Raw genomic sequence first — 16050 nt, 5'->3', positions numbered from 1 at the left:
CTGATGGTCTGTTTACCTAATCACATGAGCCAAGGTGTGAAAATGGGTGTAGGTCACCAGTGGCGGTCCTAGCCTGTTTGGCGCCCTGGGCGAACACTCCCTCTGGGAGCATCCATAAAAACATTTTATTCTGCATACGCATACAAATCATTTATACCATCCATGAGTAAAATTCATATTTATGTACAATTCAAAGAATCCATTATTAAATGAAACTACACATTCCTCATACAGTCAAGTGATATAAAACCTGATGATGACTAGATAGATCTACATTTATGGAAAAATAAAACCCATCAGGTTGAGTGCAAGATTCTCCAGAGGAAAAAAAAGAAGTAATGTCTTCTGTACCAATGTCTGAGAGCCAACAGATCTCGACTGGGTTGCCAAAACTCTGGACAAATAGCACTAAAAGTCTGCGGTCCCTTGAATGTCCAGCCCCAGGAACCAACTTTTCAGCACCACGATGAGACAGACAGCCAATGCAATGTGTAAAAAAGATTTGTGTGTGGACCAAGGTTATTATCGTTAACGAAAACTAACGAAAACTAGAAGTGAAAAAACATTTTCGTTAACGGAAATAAAAATAAAAACAAAAAAAGGAAAACTAACTAAAACTGGAATGAGTGTTCACAAAACTAACTAAAATTAACTGAATTTATAGCAAAAATGTGTTTAGTTTTCATTGATGTGTGCGTGTCATACAATAGTCAAGGGTGAAAATGAAGTTTAGTTTCCAGATTTTTTTCTTGCTGTGTCTCATTATGCCAGCAGGTGGCAGCACGTTAGTCGAGTCGTCTGTGTTGCTGCTCCGTCCACGCGCAGAATCATGTCAGGAAAAGTCGGAAGAAAGCGCCAGAGTCCAATTTGGGATTACTTTGAATATGACTGTGTTTTGGATAAAGCAAGTGTCTTGTAGTGGAAACAGACAAATTATGAGGGACATTTCTAACGGGAAAAAAATCCCACAAACCTTAAAGTGCACTTGAAAAGCTCACACAAGAAGGCTAACCTAGCTTAGCTTGAGAAGGTAAGGGAGCACACTCAACCCTCATCCCCAGAAAACAGAAGCTAACCCCAGGCAAGGCAGCGTGATGCATCCCGAGACAACAGGACGGGGATATCTACACAACTGTGTGAGTCAATTGCCTTCAAAAAGTTTATCAATTCACTTGAACCACAATTACGAACACCCGGTGCTGCGAGAGTTAATAGTCTCATTGGGGCCAAGATATACATTTTATAGTTGCCTGGTATCAATGGTTGTTCATCTGCCTTTATTTATTTATTTAAAGAACCCATAGGTGGGAATGTGAGTTGTCTGTCTCTGCGTGTTAGCCCTGCGACAGACAGGCGACCTGTCCAGGGTGCAGTATGGTAGCTGGAATAGCAACATACCCAAGGATGAGCAGAATGACTGATATGATGAAACTGGGATTTTGTTACACTTAATTATTGCAAACACAACTAAAACTATAACTGAAACTAAACAAAACTAAACTGAAACTAAGGATTTTCAAAAAAATAAAAACTGAACTAAACTAGCAAACAATTGGTAAAAACTAATTAAAACTGATATAAAATTGAAAATCTGAAGTCAAAACTAAATAAAAATAAAAACTAATGAAAATTGCAAAACTATTAAAACCCTGGTTCAAAGAGCCAGGAAAGTCATTTTTAAGTTGATGGTATGTGATATAGACTCTGGAAACAGAGTCAAATTGTCAAAAAAAGGATAAAAAGCATACCACTCCTCAGATTTTGAATAAATCCATGACTTATTTTGTTTTTTTGGTAGTTGTGTTTGGTGCCCGGTACAGCTTTAATAAAAGTATCCATAAAAACATTTTATTCTGCATACGCATACAAATCATTTTTACCAGCCATGAGTAAAATTCATATTTATGTACAATTCAAAGAATCCATTATTAAATGAAACTACACATTCCTCATACAGTCAAGTGATATAAAACCTGATGATGACTAGATAGATCTACATTTATGGAAAAAAAAACAAAACATCAGGTTGAGTGCAAGATTCTCCAGAGGAAAAAAAAGAAGTAATGTCTTCTGTACCAATGTCTGAGAGCCAACGGATCTCGACTGGGTTGCCAAAACTCTGGACAAATAGCACTAAAAGTCTGCGGTCCCTTGAATGTCCAGCCCCAGGAACCAACTTTTCAGCACCACGACGAGACAGACAGCCAATGCAATGTGTAAAAAAGATTTGTGTGTGGACTTAGCCAAAAAAATACGTGTTAAACTCTGCACTCAAGTTTCAAGTTACAATCATTACGATCATTGGCCTATCAGATGAAAGGAAGAAAAACGGGGTCAAAATTTGTACTTGTAACTTGAAACTTGAGTTTAACACGTATTTTTTTGGCTAAGTCCACACACAAATCTTTTTTACGCACACACAAATTCTTTTTACACATACAAATCCTGATTTACAAGTACAAAATATTTATGACCACAATTTGAGCCCATAAAAAGAAGCAAAACCAGACACATTAACATGAGACACGGACTTTCAAAGTAAAACAGGAAACAGACTGAACTTACAGACACCTTACAGCCTGACTGTACACAGAATAGAGGGAGTAAGGAAGCCAAAACTTGAGAACCACATAAACACACACCAAGAAGAACTGGGGGAAAAATAGAAATGCAAAACAGAAACCAAAATCTTCATAAAAATAAACTAAGACGAGAACACTAATAAAAAGGTACAACAATGAAATCACTGGGTCAACGACCCAGGTACCCTAAAGGTAGAATATAAATACAATTTAGTGGCCCACAAGTTAAAGTCCAGTTTTATTCAAAGCTGCATTTCCTCCCCTGAGGATGAGCCTGGCCAGCAGAAAGGCAGATGAAGAGTTTCATTGGTCCTCTAACTGTGCCACCACACTGCGCAGCCTATCCACCAGTACTACAGAAGACAAAATATCGTTAGAAATTTAGTGAACTGAACCCCGACAGTCACAGAAAGATAACTGAACACACTGATGGAGTCATTATTATTATTATCACCTCCAGCTGAAGGCCTCTGGAAGCTATCAAAGTCTCGGCACTCGTTTATTAGCTGCCTTAGTTCTGCAGGACAGTCATCGGGAAGCGGCTCCTTGCACTTCTCTTCAAACACCTTCTTATAAATTTCTCCATCTGAAAAACCTGGAAAACATGTACAGACAACTTGGTACAGACGCCTGACTGCACAAGCTCTCAGTGATCCAGGTTCGTGGTAGTGTTAGGCACTCAAAATGAAGTCGACGGGATTTCTTTTTGGTTTGCAAAGACATTTCATTTCTGTATCCATGTGAGTCATTAAACTTCACATGAACCAAGGTATGAATCAAGGCCTGGGCCACTGCTGTGAGACATCTCTGTGAGACATTACCATGCCGTGCCATTATCTATTCAATTCGATTCAATTAAATTTTATCTATATAGCTCCAAATTAGCACAGCAATCACCTTCACCTTGTATATTTTTAAGTAAAGCCCTTACAGTAATACAGAGACATTAAGATAGTAGCTCGATCAGCTTTTAGAGCAGAATAAGTTCAAATGTCTTCCCAAAAGAAAATGAAGTCCACCTGCCTTATTTGAAGTGTTTAATACCAGGATAATACAAGTTGATTTTCAGCAGATACAAACCTTCAAAGGGTTTCTTACGGGTTGCGACTTCCCACAGGACGATTCCAAAGCTGAAAGACAACAATGAAAATAGGAACGTTTTAGAAGGAACGTTTTCTAAAGCATTTGGGCACGATCAGTTCATGCCCTGAAACTCACCCAGGTTATGTTGTGGAAACACACCAGCAGGTCCACCTCGTAAATCAGGGATATTATAGTTTTTCTATTTGGTTTCTATTTAGTTCAGTTTAATTTCATTTGGTTTCCAGAGTGAGTTTGCTTGTTTCAGTTTAGTTTCTATTAGTTTTGGTCTTAGTTTCTATCATCCATCCATCCTCTTTCGCTTATGCGAGGCTGGGTTGCAGAGGCAGCAGCCTAAGCAGAGAAGCCCAGACCTCCCTCTCCCCAACCGCTTCCACCGGCTTTTCCAGGGGAACACCAAGATGTTCCCAGGCCAGCCGAGAGATATAATCTCTCCAGCTTTTCCTGGGTATGCCCCGGGGCCTCCTCCCCATGAGACATGCCCGGAACACCTCACCGACGAGCAGCGATGGGAATAACGGCGTTACTTTTTTCAGTAACGAGTAATCTAACTAATTACTATTCCTATCGTTACAACGCCGTTACAGTTACTAACCAGAAAATGCGGTCTGTTACTATTTTTCAACAAACAGACGGTCGAAGCTGTGTTCAGATTACCGCATCTTATATCATTTGCACGGAAGTAGCTGCAAGTAATCTGGACGCTACAGCTTTAAGCAGCTGCGCGCTCCCGCAGACGGTAATCACGATCACTGTCTAGCACAACAGCTGGAGCTCAGGGGGCAAAACATTCGCATGAGTGCTGCTGCTTGACTGAGGAAGAATAAAGTAGTCGTGGTAAGCCAATCACATGACCACTTAGGCTACGTCCACACGTACACGGGTATCTTTGAAAACTGAGATTTTCCGTTTTCGTTTTAAAAAATAATCCCGTCCACACGTAAAGGCAGAAATGAAGGAAAACGCTGCTAGGAACATGCCAAAGCAGCAGGTGGCGCTATATTCCTAACCGTGCAGAAATGTTGGCCAATCAGAAGTCTAGAAGCCTCGGTGGGAAAAAGTAAACAAACCTGGGCCATAGAAGCAGAACCGAGTGGTATGTGTGGAGGGACAGTAACTGTGTGTGTATATGTAAGCATTTAAACACTGCAGAGAGAACAATTAACAGTAACAGTATTGTAGAAATTCATTTCACCGAAACAATAACGTGACGCACAGTGTGACGTCAAAAAAAGGCGCACACCTTTGACGCTGCTTTTTCTCAGTTTTTCTCGTCCACACGTAAATGCAAAAACTGAGTTTTCAAAAATATCCACCCTGGCCGGAGTTTTTAAAAATCTCCATTTTCAGTGACCGAAAACGCTGTTTACATGTGGACGAAAGGTGCAAACGCATAGAAAAATCTGCGTTTTCAAAAATACCCGGGTACGTGTGGACGTAGCCTTAAAGACAAAGCAACAAGGTGATAAATACCAGTTTATAAATTGTGTTGATAGGCCACGTAAAACCAGAGTCATGATAAACAAAATATACGCGGCGTTTTTTCCTCAATAGTTTCGTCACGTTTACTGTCTAAAGACAGCGCAGCGAGACCTCTCTGATTATGAGCAAAAATTAAAAAACAAAAAAAATAGGGGAAGTTTTAGGAGTGACGGCGAGAGAGAGAGCGAGTTTTGAGATGTGGAAATCTGTGACGTTTAGCGTGTTTGGAGTGTGTAGTTAATGTGTTGTCTTGTGTAGTTAGTGTGTAGTGTTGTGGATAGTTTTGTGTTGTGTGTCAGAACAATGAGGCGACTGCTGTCTCCAGGCAGAAACAGGAGTGACACACCTGCTGTTGTCGACCTGCAGGGATCAGGCTGTGATGTTCTCCTTTATAGTGGACAGACAAATAATTTGTGGCATCTTATTGAAGAACAGCTGATTGTTCTGTAAATAGTTTGAAATGGTTATTTAAAAAATCAAGATAAAAGGTAAATGGATACAAATAACTTTGTTTGCAAAACTTGTGCACAGGATTTTAAAATTGACAATTTATATTTGCATTTAAAGTTATGAAATATGATCATTAAACATGTTTGTGGTTGTTACAGTAAAAATATAACTTTTTCTACTCTGGTTTTATGTTTTTTGTCTGATTTTAGATCAATTGTGTTAATACAGTTTGTCAAAATGAAAACATAACTGTAAATTCAGACACGTGAGGTTGTGCTGAAAAGAATGAAACCAAACAAGGTAAAGTAAATATTTTTTAAAGGTGAAATGTAGAGGAAACATCAAAAGTAGTTAAAAATGGCCAATTATACCCTGGACCCCAGAGGGTTAAACGTTTTTTTAAAGTAACGCAATAGTTACTTTTGAAGTAATTAATTACTTTTAGAATATTGTAACTCAGTTACTTTTTTGAAGAAGTAAGTAGTAACTATAATTAATTACTTTTTATAAGTAACTTGCCCAGCACTGCCGACGAGCCACACGGGAGGCATCTGTGTCAGATGCCTGAACCACCTCAACTGCCTCCATTCAATGTGGAGGAGCAGCAGCTCCACTCTGAGCCCCTCCCTCCCAGATGGCTGAACTTCTCACCCAATCTCTCAGGGAGAGGCCACCGTTCAGAGGAAGCCCATTTCTGCTGCTTGTATCCAGTTACTACAGTTCTTTCGGTCACTACCCACAGCTTGTGACCATAGGTGAGGGAAGGGACGTAGCTCAACCGGTAAATTGAGAGCTTCGCTTTTATACTCAGCTCTTTCTTCACCACGACAGACCGCTACAGCGTCTGCCTCACTGCAGCCGTAACACCAAACCGTCTGTCGATCTCCCGCTCCCTTCTTCCATCATTCGTAACCAAGACCGTGACATACTTAAACACCATTTTGGATTTGCTCAACTTATCCTTGTCTAATATAAAATTTTAAGCATGCCATTGTGACAAATATTCAAAAAATAATAAATCAGTAAGTGTACTAAAACTTTTTCACATCATTTCAGCTGAACAAAAACTAATTTAATGCTGTTGTGAGTGGAAGTATATCCCAGGCTGGTGCTCACCTGTACATCTCACACTCTTTGCTGTAAGGATGGTTGATGTCGTTGAGCCTCTCGGGAGAGTAGTAGCACAGGGACCTGATTGCGTCGTCATTTGTAGATTTCTTCACCTTTTCCAGAGACGTCTCTGTTTTTGCCAGCTCAAAACCTCCGAGCTAAAAAGAACAACAACATCATCAGTGCTGCTGTTGTTCAATTTGGACTGCAAGGAATCCCAGCATGCACTGCCCTCAGTACCTTGACGATGTAGCCTTCAGCCACCAAGAACTTGCTGCTGTTGATGCACCCGTGCACCTTAGATTTTTCTTCTGTATTGTGTAGTCTAAAACATGACAGTTAAAAACATTAGTGCATAAACTACACATTCTCATCTCAGGCTCAGCGACTCACCTGCTGTTTGGATACTTTATAATATATTATAATAATTATTTATAATATAATAATTTGTCAATAAAGCAGAAACACTGACCGATAGAGTCCTTGTGCTGCATCGAAACACATACGAGCTTTCCTGATCCAGGACAGCCTACAGTCAGAGTCCAGAACCTGACGAAGACTTCCTTTCTCGCAGTACTCCATGATGATGAAGAACTGAGGGTTGGGTCCTACAGGTAGTAACAAGGACAAGTTATTACAAGGTCATAGCAAACTTTCCCCATCTTTTGTTGTGATCTCTAATTTTCACTTCCTTCATAATTTTGAAAATTGCTTCATTTTACTTCCTGTTTTACTTCCTGTTTTACTTCCTGTTTTATTTTTACAGAAAGTCTTTATAGGACAGAGTTCTGTGAAAACTTGCTTTTTAAGAGGACTGTAGCTTCTCATGTGACTTTCTTTGTTTTTACTTCTCTTTTTTGTTCTCCCCCAAAAAGGAGGGGGTATGTAATCAGTCCCATTTGCTTATTTCCTTATTTGTTTGCCTGTCTGTCCATTTGTTTAGATGAAAATTGGGTCAAGGCCACACCAAATGCAAAAATCAGTAAAAACTTTATCTTACCCAGATATCACAACAATATACGGGGACATTAAACTGACATCAGCATGCTATAATAAAACATTATAACATAAGATGACTTTACTGGACTGACCGTCCAATGTCTTAACATGCTACAAGGAACTGTAGCATGTTAAGACATTGGACAGTCCAATTGTTCATTGTCTCTTGTTGTTGTTTTTTTAAACAGATACAGGACCACAAGAACGATTCAGTCTTTATCGTATGCTCTGTCAAACAAGCACAATGTCTTGATTGAGTTCACTCATGCCTTATTATCCCTGTTCCTGTATATAGTCTGCGTCTTCTCCCTGAGTCCTTGTCAGATAGTTGTCTCTTCACCTCAGGTTCCTGCAGATTCTTGCTTTTGGTTTGTACTTGATGCTTTGAGTGTTGTTGTTTCAGCAAGATGAACTTCTACCAGCCTGCCTCCATCATGTCACCTACAGCTATCTGTGGCAGTAAAACCAAGAGGGCATTGGCAAGTATCAACAGGAATCTCGACATCTTTCAGTAGAGATGCCTCTACTGAATTCTCACCGATGAAGAACTTCGACAAAGAAAGTGTGTGGTGGGGCGTGGTCTACGGTGCCGCTGTAGGGGAGGCGGACGCACCTGCCCGGCACCCGAATCCCTCCTTGCCAGCATAAAGAGTCCGTCCTGGGTCCTGTCAGATGTTGTTCTTGTTGGTATTTGTTCGTTTGGCAACTGGAAAGCTGCAGCCTTGCGTCTTTGCAAACAGCGACCGATTGTGTAAATAAAGTTAATGCTAAAAAGCACGCAAACATCATCGGGTCTGCTGTGGTTTTGTTACAAAGTGTTTGTGCAAGCTCCATGCCACTGTTCCCTGCAGGAGACTCATCAGCTCTGACAGATAGCAATGACATGGGTACCTACTGGCACCAAATGACCTAGAGGATGCCACCAGAATCCTTCAATAAGAACATTTGTATGAGACCATATATTCCCAAACATCAGCTGGGACAAAGTAAGGACTTTTGCATTGCAGACTCTAAGTTTTACCACCTCTGTCTGTAACGTTACTGACAGGCTACATTCAACTCACCATTCTTACCCAGGATACTGATACCAAACATTCGCAGGATGTTGGGCGACTCAAATCTCTTCATGGTGTCGACTTCTTTGTTGAAAATGGACTGCACCTTTCTGCAAATGGTAAAAAAAAAAAACCCTTTATGGTGACAATGAATACATACCGATGTAAATACACGCAGTGTTGGGAAGGTTACTTTTAAAATGTATTCCATTACAGATTACAGAATACAAAAATGTACAAAATGTATTCTGTAACGTATTCCGTTACGTTACTCAATGAGAGTAACGTATTCTGAATACTTTGGATTACTTAATATATTATCATGCTGTTTACAACTACATGAATGTACTATTGCTGTGATTTATTACTGTTACTGAAGGTCCGCGGCTCCGAACTGCAGTAAAGGGACCTCTGGCTAATACGTCGGGTTCGTGTCGGGTTCGTAGCCGAAAAATAGCTTTACTTTGTTGTCTGGGTCAACTTTGCTAGCGAGAGACAGAGAGAGGCGTTGAAAGGCTGCTCCAACAGAACTTATTGTTTCAGAGGAAAACACGAACACGGTGTACAGTCGAGTCTTAATAGCTTACTTACAGCTGGGCTCGTCAGGCACTCTTCTTGGCTGCAGTGGTTATTATTATATTTACATGCTTCCAGCTCCCGTTTTTGCTCGATGACAGCTCGTACTTTTCCTTTTTCTCCCTCCCTCGCTCACAGACACATAACGGGTATGGCAGTCCATTCTCCCTGCAGCACGGACTACACTGCCCATGATGCTACATTCTTTAGAGCTATACCTGTAGCATTCTGCCTATTAGCTTAGCACAACAACAACAGGCGCTCTCTCACCCAGGAAACACGCAGAGAGAGAGCGTCACCCTGTAACCATGGCAACCGTAACGCTGCCGCCTGGAACAACTGAACGTAGCTGTCAAACAAAACCCAAACAGGCCTGATCCGCCACAATATGAAACAGGGAAGTACCGCCGTGTAATCCATTTATTTCAACAAAGTAACTGTATTCTAAATACCACCTTTTTAAACGGTAACTGTAACGGAATACAGTTACTCATATTTTGTATGTTAAATACGTAACGGCGGTACATGTATTCCGTTACTCCCCAACACTGAATACACGTAAACAGTATATGTTTGAGCTCAAATTTAAGTTTAGTTTAAACTCCTTCAGATCAAATTATTCTTTAATCCCTGTTTCTAGGAGACCGATTTATCTTCTAGCCGATGTTTTAATGTATTTCTGAATCAACAGAGTCTGCAAATGAATTTAAGTTCATTGGTGGCTTCTGACTATATAGAACTGCTTATTTTATGTAAAAAAAACATTTTTTCTCAGTATGCAGCTGAACTGTGGCACAGACCCTGGGTTGGTGTTTACAGGGTCGATATATCTCTTGATGGCAACTGTGAATCCACGATATTCTCCTTTGTAGACCTCTGAGGTTGCTGTTTCCATGAAGGGCTTTTTGGGATGTTTGTACTTTAGCTCCTGTGGTTTAATCATTCGGATGTCCACACTAGTGATGCTGGGCTTATTCACTGTAAAAAGAAGAAAAAAACATGTCAGTAAATTATATAAATAATACATTTTATTTATTTATATAGCACCTTTCTAGACAGATTCACAAAGTGCTACACATAACAAATAACAAAAAGGTAAAACAGACAATATAAAAAAGGCAAAAAAAACCAAAACATAAACCATTCACAGGCCTGTTCAGCAGTTTGTTTGGTTTTGTTTGTTTTGTTTGCCCAAATGCATGGTGGTATGAGCCTTTTGGGAGTTTCCTCCAGTGATCAAAAATCCAGATTCCCAGTTGTTGTTTTTGTTTCTCTGCATCACAGACATTAAACTGCTGCAGTTTAGTCAGACACTGATAGATCCCAATGGCCAAAGTTAGTTATGGAAAAATTGTCCTGAATACAGGACAAGTTGTTAATTTGTGACACTTAAAATAGATGTGAAGTTTTTAATCACTCTTTTTAAAAGAGCTTAAATGGCTTTTTCATCTGAATATTTAATTTACTTATGAAGTAAATTAAATACTTCATAAGTATTCGTATTACTAGGAGTAAGGTGAGCGGCAACTGCAAGATATTATATTGCAGATCTACATTCTGTCAGGGTCCTGGGTCTCCCAGCGTGTTTAGTTCTTCGTGGTTTTTGTATTATTGTACTTGTGAGTTATTCTATGGTTTCTAGTTTTGATCCCTTGCCCTTCATGTTTCTCTGTGTAAGTCTGTGTCTTTGCATGTTTGAGCTTCTTGTTTTCTGTCACTCTGTATTGTGCATTATGTTCTCATGGTTGGTCTTTTGTTACTCCCTCGAGTCTCCCTCGATGTCTCTGTGTTTCTTAGTTGCTGTCTCCACTGTGCCAAGTTCGCGTCTCTGTGTCATACTTCCTGTTTTACTTTGAAGGTCCGTGTCTTATGTGAATGTGTCCTGCTTTGCTTCCTTGTCTCGTCAGTCCTGATTTCTCCCAGCTGTGCCCTCCTTTGTCTCATTCCCCTCGTTACTTCCCAGTGTATTTAAACCATGTGTTTCTCTGAGTCAGTGTTGCGTTGTCTCACTCTCCCTGTGAGTTTTAGTTCATGGTTTCCCAGTTTAGCTTAGTTTACTTTGTATGCTCGTTTTTCTGTGACCAGCAAATAAAGCTGTGATTTTGAGTTCATCCCCTGAGTCTGTGAGTCCTGCACTTTGAGTCCTCATCTCCTGCCTGCCACACAGCGTTTCATGACTGTCAAAGGAATATTGTTTTTATATAATGTGATCAGCTTCATGAAATATATTCTTTTATTGATCACTAAGCAAATGTCTACGTGACTTTTGACATGTACTTTTGTATGATAAACAACTAATAGCTTCCTCTTTCTGTAAGAACATACAGAATTAGAAAAGGGGAACCTCAGCTCAGAGTTCTTAGAATAAGAAGCTATTCACACACACACACACAGACATACAGACAAGTATAAATAAAGAACGCAGACAGTGATGAGACGCAGGTCGTGCGTCCATGACTGCCCTCGCGAGTGAAAGGCAACTGCAGTGTTTGTGTTTTCTAACTCAGGTGTCTTAGCTGAAGAACTACGGGGTGATTTAAAGAAATCCCCTGTCAATGACACATTCGGTCAGTCAGCTTTTTCTATAACGGCTCGCCATCTGTGGAGCACACTTCCAACCGATATCAAATTGATTACAGACATTAGATCTTTTACATCAAAGGTTAAAGTTTGGTTAAAGGGAAATCAAAGATGTCGTCATTTTAACTAATGATTTTAATTTTATTTAAAATTATTGTCGAGTAACTGTAATTGTATTTATGATGTAATTTGGTTTTATTGTAAAATGTATCTATTTAGATTGTAAGAAGCCCAACAAGGGACAATTGTTGAAAATTAGCAGTAGCTATAAACCTATGTGCGGCACATCAGTTTCATGGCTTGCACTTGAACTATGTTAAACTGCACTGTCCCTTTTAAATAAATAAATTCGGGGTCAGGTGGGCTTTTGTTCTTTCAGATTCAGTTGTTTCTATCCGTAATGAAACTCTATATGTACTGCACTCACACATCTCCACGACTTTTTCCACGTTGACTTTAAGATGCTCAAACTGTTTCAGCATGGTGTTGGTTTTCTCTTGCTGATCCTTCATGTAGTCCAGGAGCACTGAAGAGCAAACAGAGAAAGACATGCTCTGATTCCCCATCCAAACTCTCGGATCTAATTTGACAACATTACTGATGTCGTTACTCCTGCTTTACCTCAAATATTGTGAAAATGTTTTTTCTTGAAAAAAAACAACTTCCTGTTCTCAACATTTTATCTGTATCTTTGTTGAAAAATGTCTTTCAGGCTACTGGTCCCTGTGTGCTCACTATAATCAGCACCTCACTGCTCTCTGGCCAAATCCCTCCTTATTTTAAGGATGCTGTCATCCACAGATTAAAAAAAACCCCAAAACAAACAAGCTTGGTCCTTCACTTCTTGGCAGATAAAGACCAATCTCCAAATTACAGTTTATTGCTAAGATTTTATAAAACGGCTGTAGCTAAGCAGCTTACAGCCGTTTTGGACAAATGCAGTATACGTGACACATGCCAATTTGAATTATAACTATCTAAAAGGCTCAACTTTGTTCATATAAGTTCTTCTTCACACACTAAGGTTAATTATAGCTGACCTCTAATTTGTTGCCTCTGATTTCAGATAAAACTGAGGTTATTTTACTCGGCCCAGAAAGTCTTAGAAATATGGTATCTAACCAGATTCTTACTCTGGATGGCATTACCTTGGCCTCCAGTAACGCTGTGAGGAACCTTGGAGTCATTTTTTACCAGGATATGTCCTTCAACGCACATATTAAACAAATATGTAAGACTGCGTTCTTCCATTTGTGCAACATCTCTAAAATGAGAAATATCCTGTCTCAGAGTGACGCTGAAAAACTAGTTCATGCATTTATTACTTCCAGGCTGGATTTTTTAGTCCTGACAGGGACTAGAAAGAGAGAGCATGTTTCTCCTGTTTTGGCTTCCCTTCATTGGCTTCCTGTTAAATCCAGAATTGAATTCAAAATCCTGCTCCTCAAATACAAGGTCTTAAATAATCAGGCCCCATCTTATCTTAATGACCTTGTAGTACCATATCACCCTATTAGAGCACTTCGCTCTCGCTCTGCAGGCCTACTTGTTGTTCCTAGAGTATTTAAAAGTAGAATGGGAGGGAGAGCCTTCAGTTTTCAGGCCCCTCTTCTGTGGAACCAGCTTCCAGTTTGGATTCAGGAGACAGACACTATCTCTACTTTTAAGATTAGGCTTAAAACTTTCCTTTTTGCTAAAGCATATAGTTAGGGCTGGACCAGGTGACCCTGAATCCTCCCTTAGTTATGCTGCAATAGATGTAGACTGCTGGGGGAGTGTTTCTTCTTCAGTCACCTTTTTCACTCACTAAATGTTTATACACCTCTCTGCATTTAATCATTAGTAATTATAAATCCCCGGCTCTCTCTCTTCCCTCCCCTCACCCCAACCAGTTGCAGCAGATTCCTTCCTTCTCATTGTCTTGTGTTTGCTCATAGGGGGTCATATGATTGTTGGCGTTTCCTCTGTTGTATTATTGTAGGGTTCATCTTACAATATAAAGCCCCTTGAGGTGAACGCTGTTGTCATTTGTACCTCTGCTTTTGATACTGTTGACTTCTTTCTATCTGAAAGATGCTTTTCTGTTCTGTGGCTGTTTCTAAGAACCTATTGTGTACCATAAGGCTCTGTATTGGTGGCCTTATTATTTCTGCTGCCTCTTCAGCACATTTTTAGCACCTTAAAGAACATTTGTTATCACTGCTGTGCAGATGACATTCGGTTATATATTTGTGCTAAATCTTTTATCAAGAACTTTGGGGTAACGTTTTACTCTTCTCTCACTTTGGAAGCTCATTTCAAATCTTTGGTTCACTCTTGTTTATATCACGTAAGAAATATTGCAATGTTAAGTCCCATTATGTCACTCTAGAATGGGAAAATGTTAGTAATGCACTTATTTCATCACGTTTGGATTATTGTAATTCACTGTTTACTAGCTCCCTGGATTGTCTGCAGGTTGTTCAGATCTCTGCTGAAAGGCTTCTGACCAAATCTGTTGCTGCTCCAGCTGCACTGGCTCCCAATTCACTTAAGAACTCGTTTTAAGATTGTGTGTCTGACTTTCAGTCCTCTTCATAGACACACACTTGTTAGCTGTAAACAAAATTAGGAAACTTTCTGGTAAAGATCCTGCTCTCTTGGTCCGCTCATCCCTGCATAACAACGGACAAGTATCACATTTGAGACCAAGTAGTTAATTTTTTCTGCTCAAATCTCCACAAAAGCAAATCCATAATCAGTTTCCCCTCACATGTCTTCAGTTCTGCGTCGTCCTCCCTCCCATCCAACTGATCTTCTTTCTCTCTGGTCGTCTGTTTAAATACCTCACACAGCATGTTCCCCTGCTCCACCTGCAAAGCCCCAGATAGCACCTGGAAGGCATCGTTGAGCCGTTCGTTCACGCTGTTGAACTCGTCTCCATGGTTGCTGGAGTTTAGGATGCGTTCCACCAAATTGGCTGAGGCATATTTTCTGATAAGTTCCTGTGCTGATTGAAGAGTGACGGAGAGTTCTCTCAGAGCTTTCTCTACCCCTGGAGACGTCTGTTTGATGGACTTCACCAGCTCCTCCAAGGCTTTGACTCGGTTACAGACACGTCGGCAGCGCTTTTTATTGGCCTTCACATTCTCGACCAGGTCATAGATCTGTGAGGCGATGGACAGGATGGGATCTACAAAGTCCATGACAAGCTAAAGGGACAGAGAGGATGGACAGTTTATACAGTTTTTAATGAGTTGAAGTAACAAGAAAAAACCAAACAGGTCTAACTTCGATCTAGAATCATAGCTCTTTTCCTTAAGCATTAGTATTGTTTTTGTAGAGAAACGTGATGCATTGATTTCCAGAGTCTGGAATGAATTACAACTAAATTGAAATGAAGAAACCAACCATCATTTTAAAAATGGCTAATGAAAACTATTGAAGAGCTGAAATAATTTAGACTTTTTCAGACTTAACCACAGGCGTGCCTGTAAATATAGTCCCTCTGGATTTCTCTAACTTCTCTGTTTTGACCGCTCTTACACAATACCCAATGATTTTGGTTTACCTGAGCCGTGATCTTTATTCTTAAACTGATCCAGTCTCAAACAGAAATCTGAAAGTAACAAGTGTCCAACACTTTGATGTACTCCCCCTCATTCTTCCTCTGTGAAAGAGTTAAAACTGTGCTGCAGCAGACACTCACGGAGAAGATTTCCCTCAAATTCTCACTGAGGGTTCAGTTTAAACAAAATCAAAGAAGAAGAAAAAACAACCCTGGAGTACACACAACAGAATCACTACACAGCAGGAAGTGCAGCTTTTCTGTAAATGTTTAATTCACAGAGTCATCAAATGGGAAAAGACCCGCTGTGAGAGAAAGATAAGATGAAAGCAGAAAGCTAGTTTACCTGTGAAATCCAGTCTGCCTGTCTTTGTGCTGAGTTTAAATGCTATAAGAAAATGAAACCGCCTCTATCGCCTTGAACTGTGGCACTGCTCCTCGTTGCTTCCTGTTTCTGTCTGATAGATAAACACGCCTTTCCTGGTCCCCTGTGCTCCTCTGACAGGCCTGGATTACACTGCTTTATCCTGGAAGCAGAAGTAGAAATCACAGTGGGGGGTGGAGGCTT

General features: G+C 40.1%; 1 protein-coding gene across 1 annotated transcript; it reads right to left on the bottom strand.

The window, feature by feature from the left end:
* Positions 1-1776: 1776 nt before the first annotated feature.
* Positions 1777-15958, bottom strand: LOC102775587 (mixed lineage kinase domain-like protein). The gene is made up of 11 exons (XM_087844153.1): positions 15829-15958; positions 14688-15126; positions 12363-12461; positions 10156-10333; positions 8789-8889; positions 7198-7333; positions 6966-7050; positions 6732-6883; positions 3663-3712; positions 3037-3177; positions 1777-2935 (listed from the first exon to the last, which is right to left on the bottom strand). The coding sequence occupies exons 2-11, from the start codon at positions 15118-15120 to the stop codon at positions 2886-2888; spliced, it is 1425 nt and encodes a 474-aa protein (XP_087700279.1). The 5' UTR covers positions 15121-15126; positions 15829-15958; the 3' UTR covers positions 1777-2885.
* Positions 15959-16050: the final 92 nt, after the last annotated feature.

This window comes from Neolamprologus brichardi, chromosome 7, assembly GCF_056152115.1.
Source record: "Neolamprologus brichardi isolate AB-2024 chromosome 7, ASM5615211v1, whole genome shotgun sequence".
NCBI classification, from domain to species: domain Eukaryota; kingdom Metazoa; phylum Chordata; class Actinopteri; order Cichliformes; family Cichlidae; genus Neolamprologus; species Neolamprologus brichardi.
Note: the sequence above shows the minus strand (reverse complement) of the source record. Positions and strands in the feature narration are given on the sequence as shown.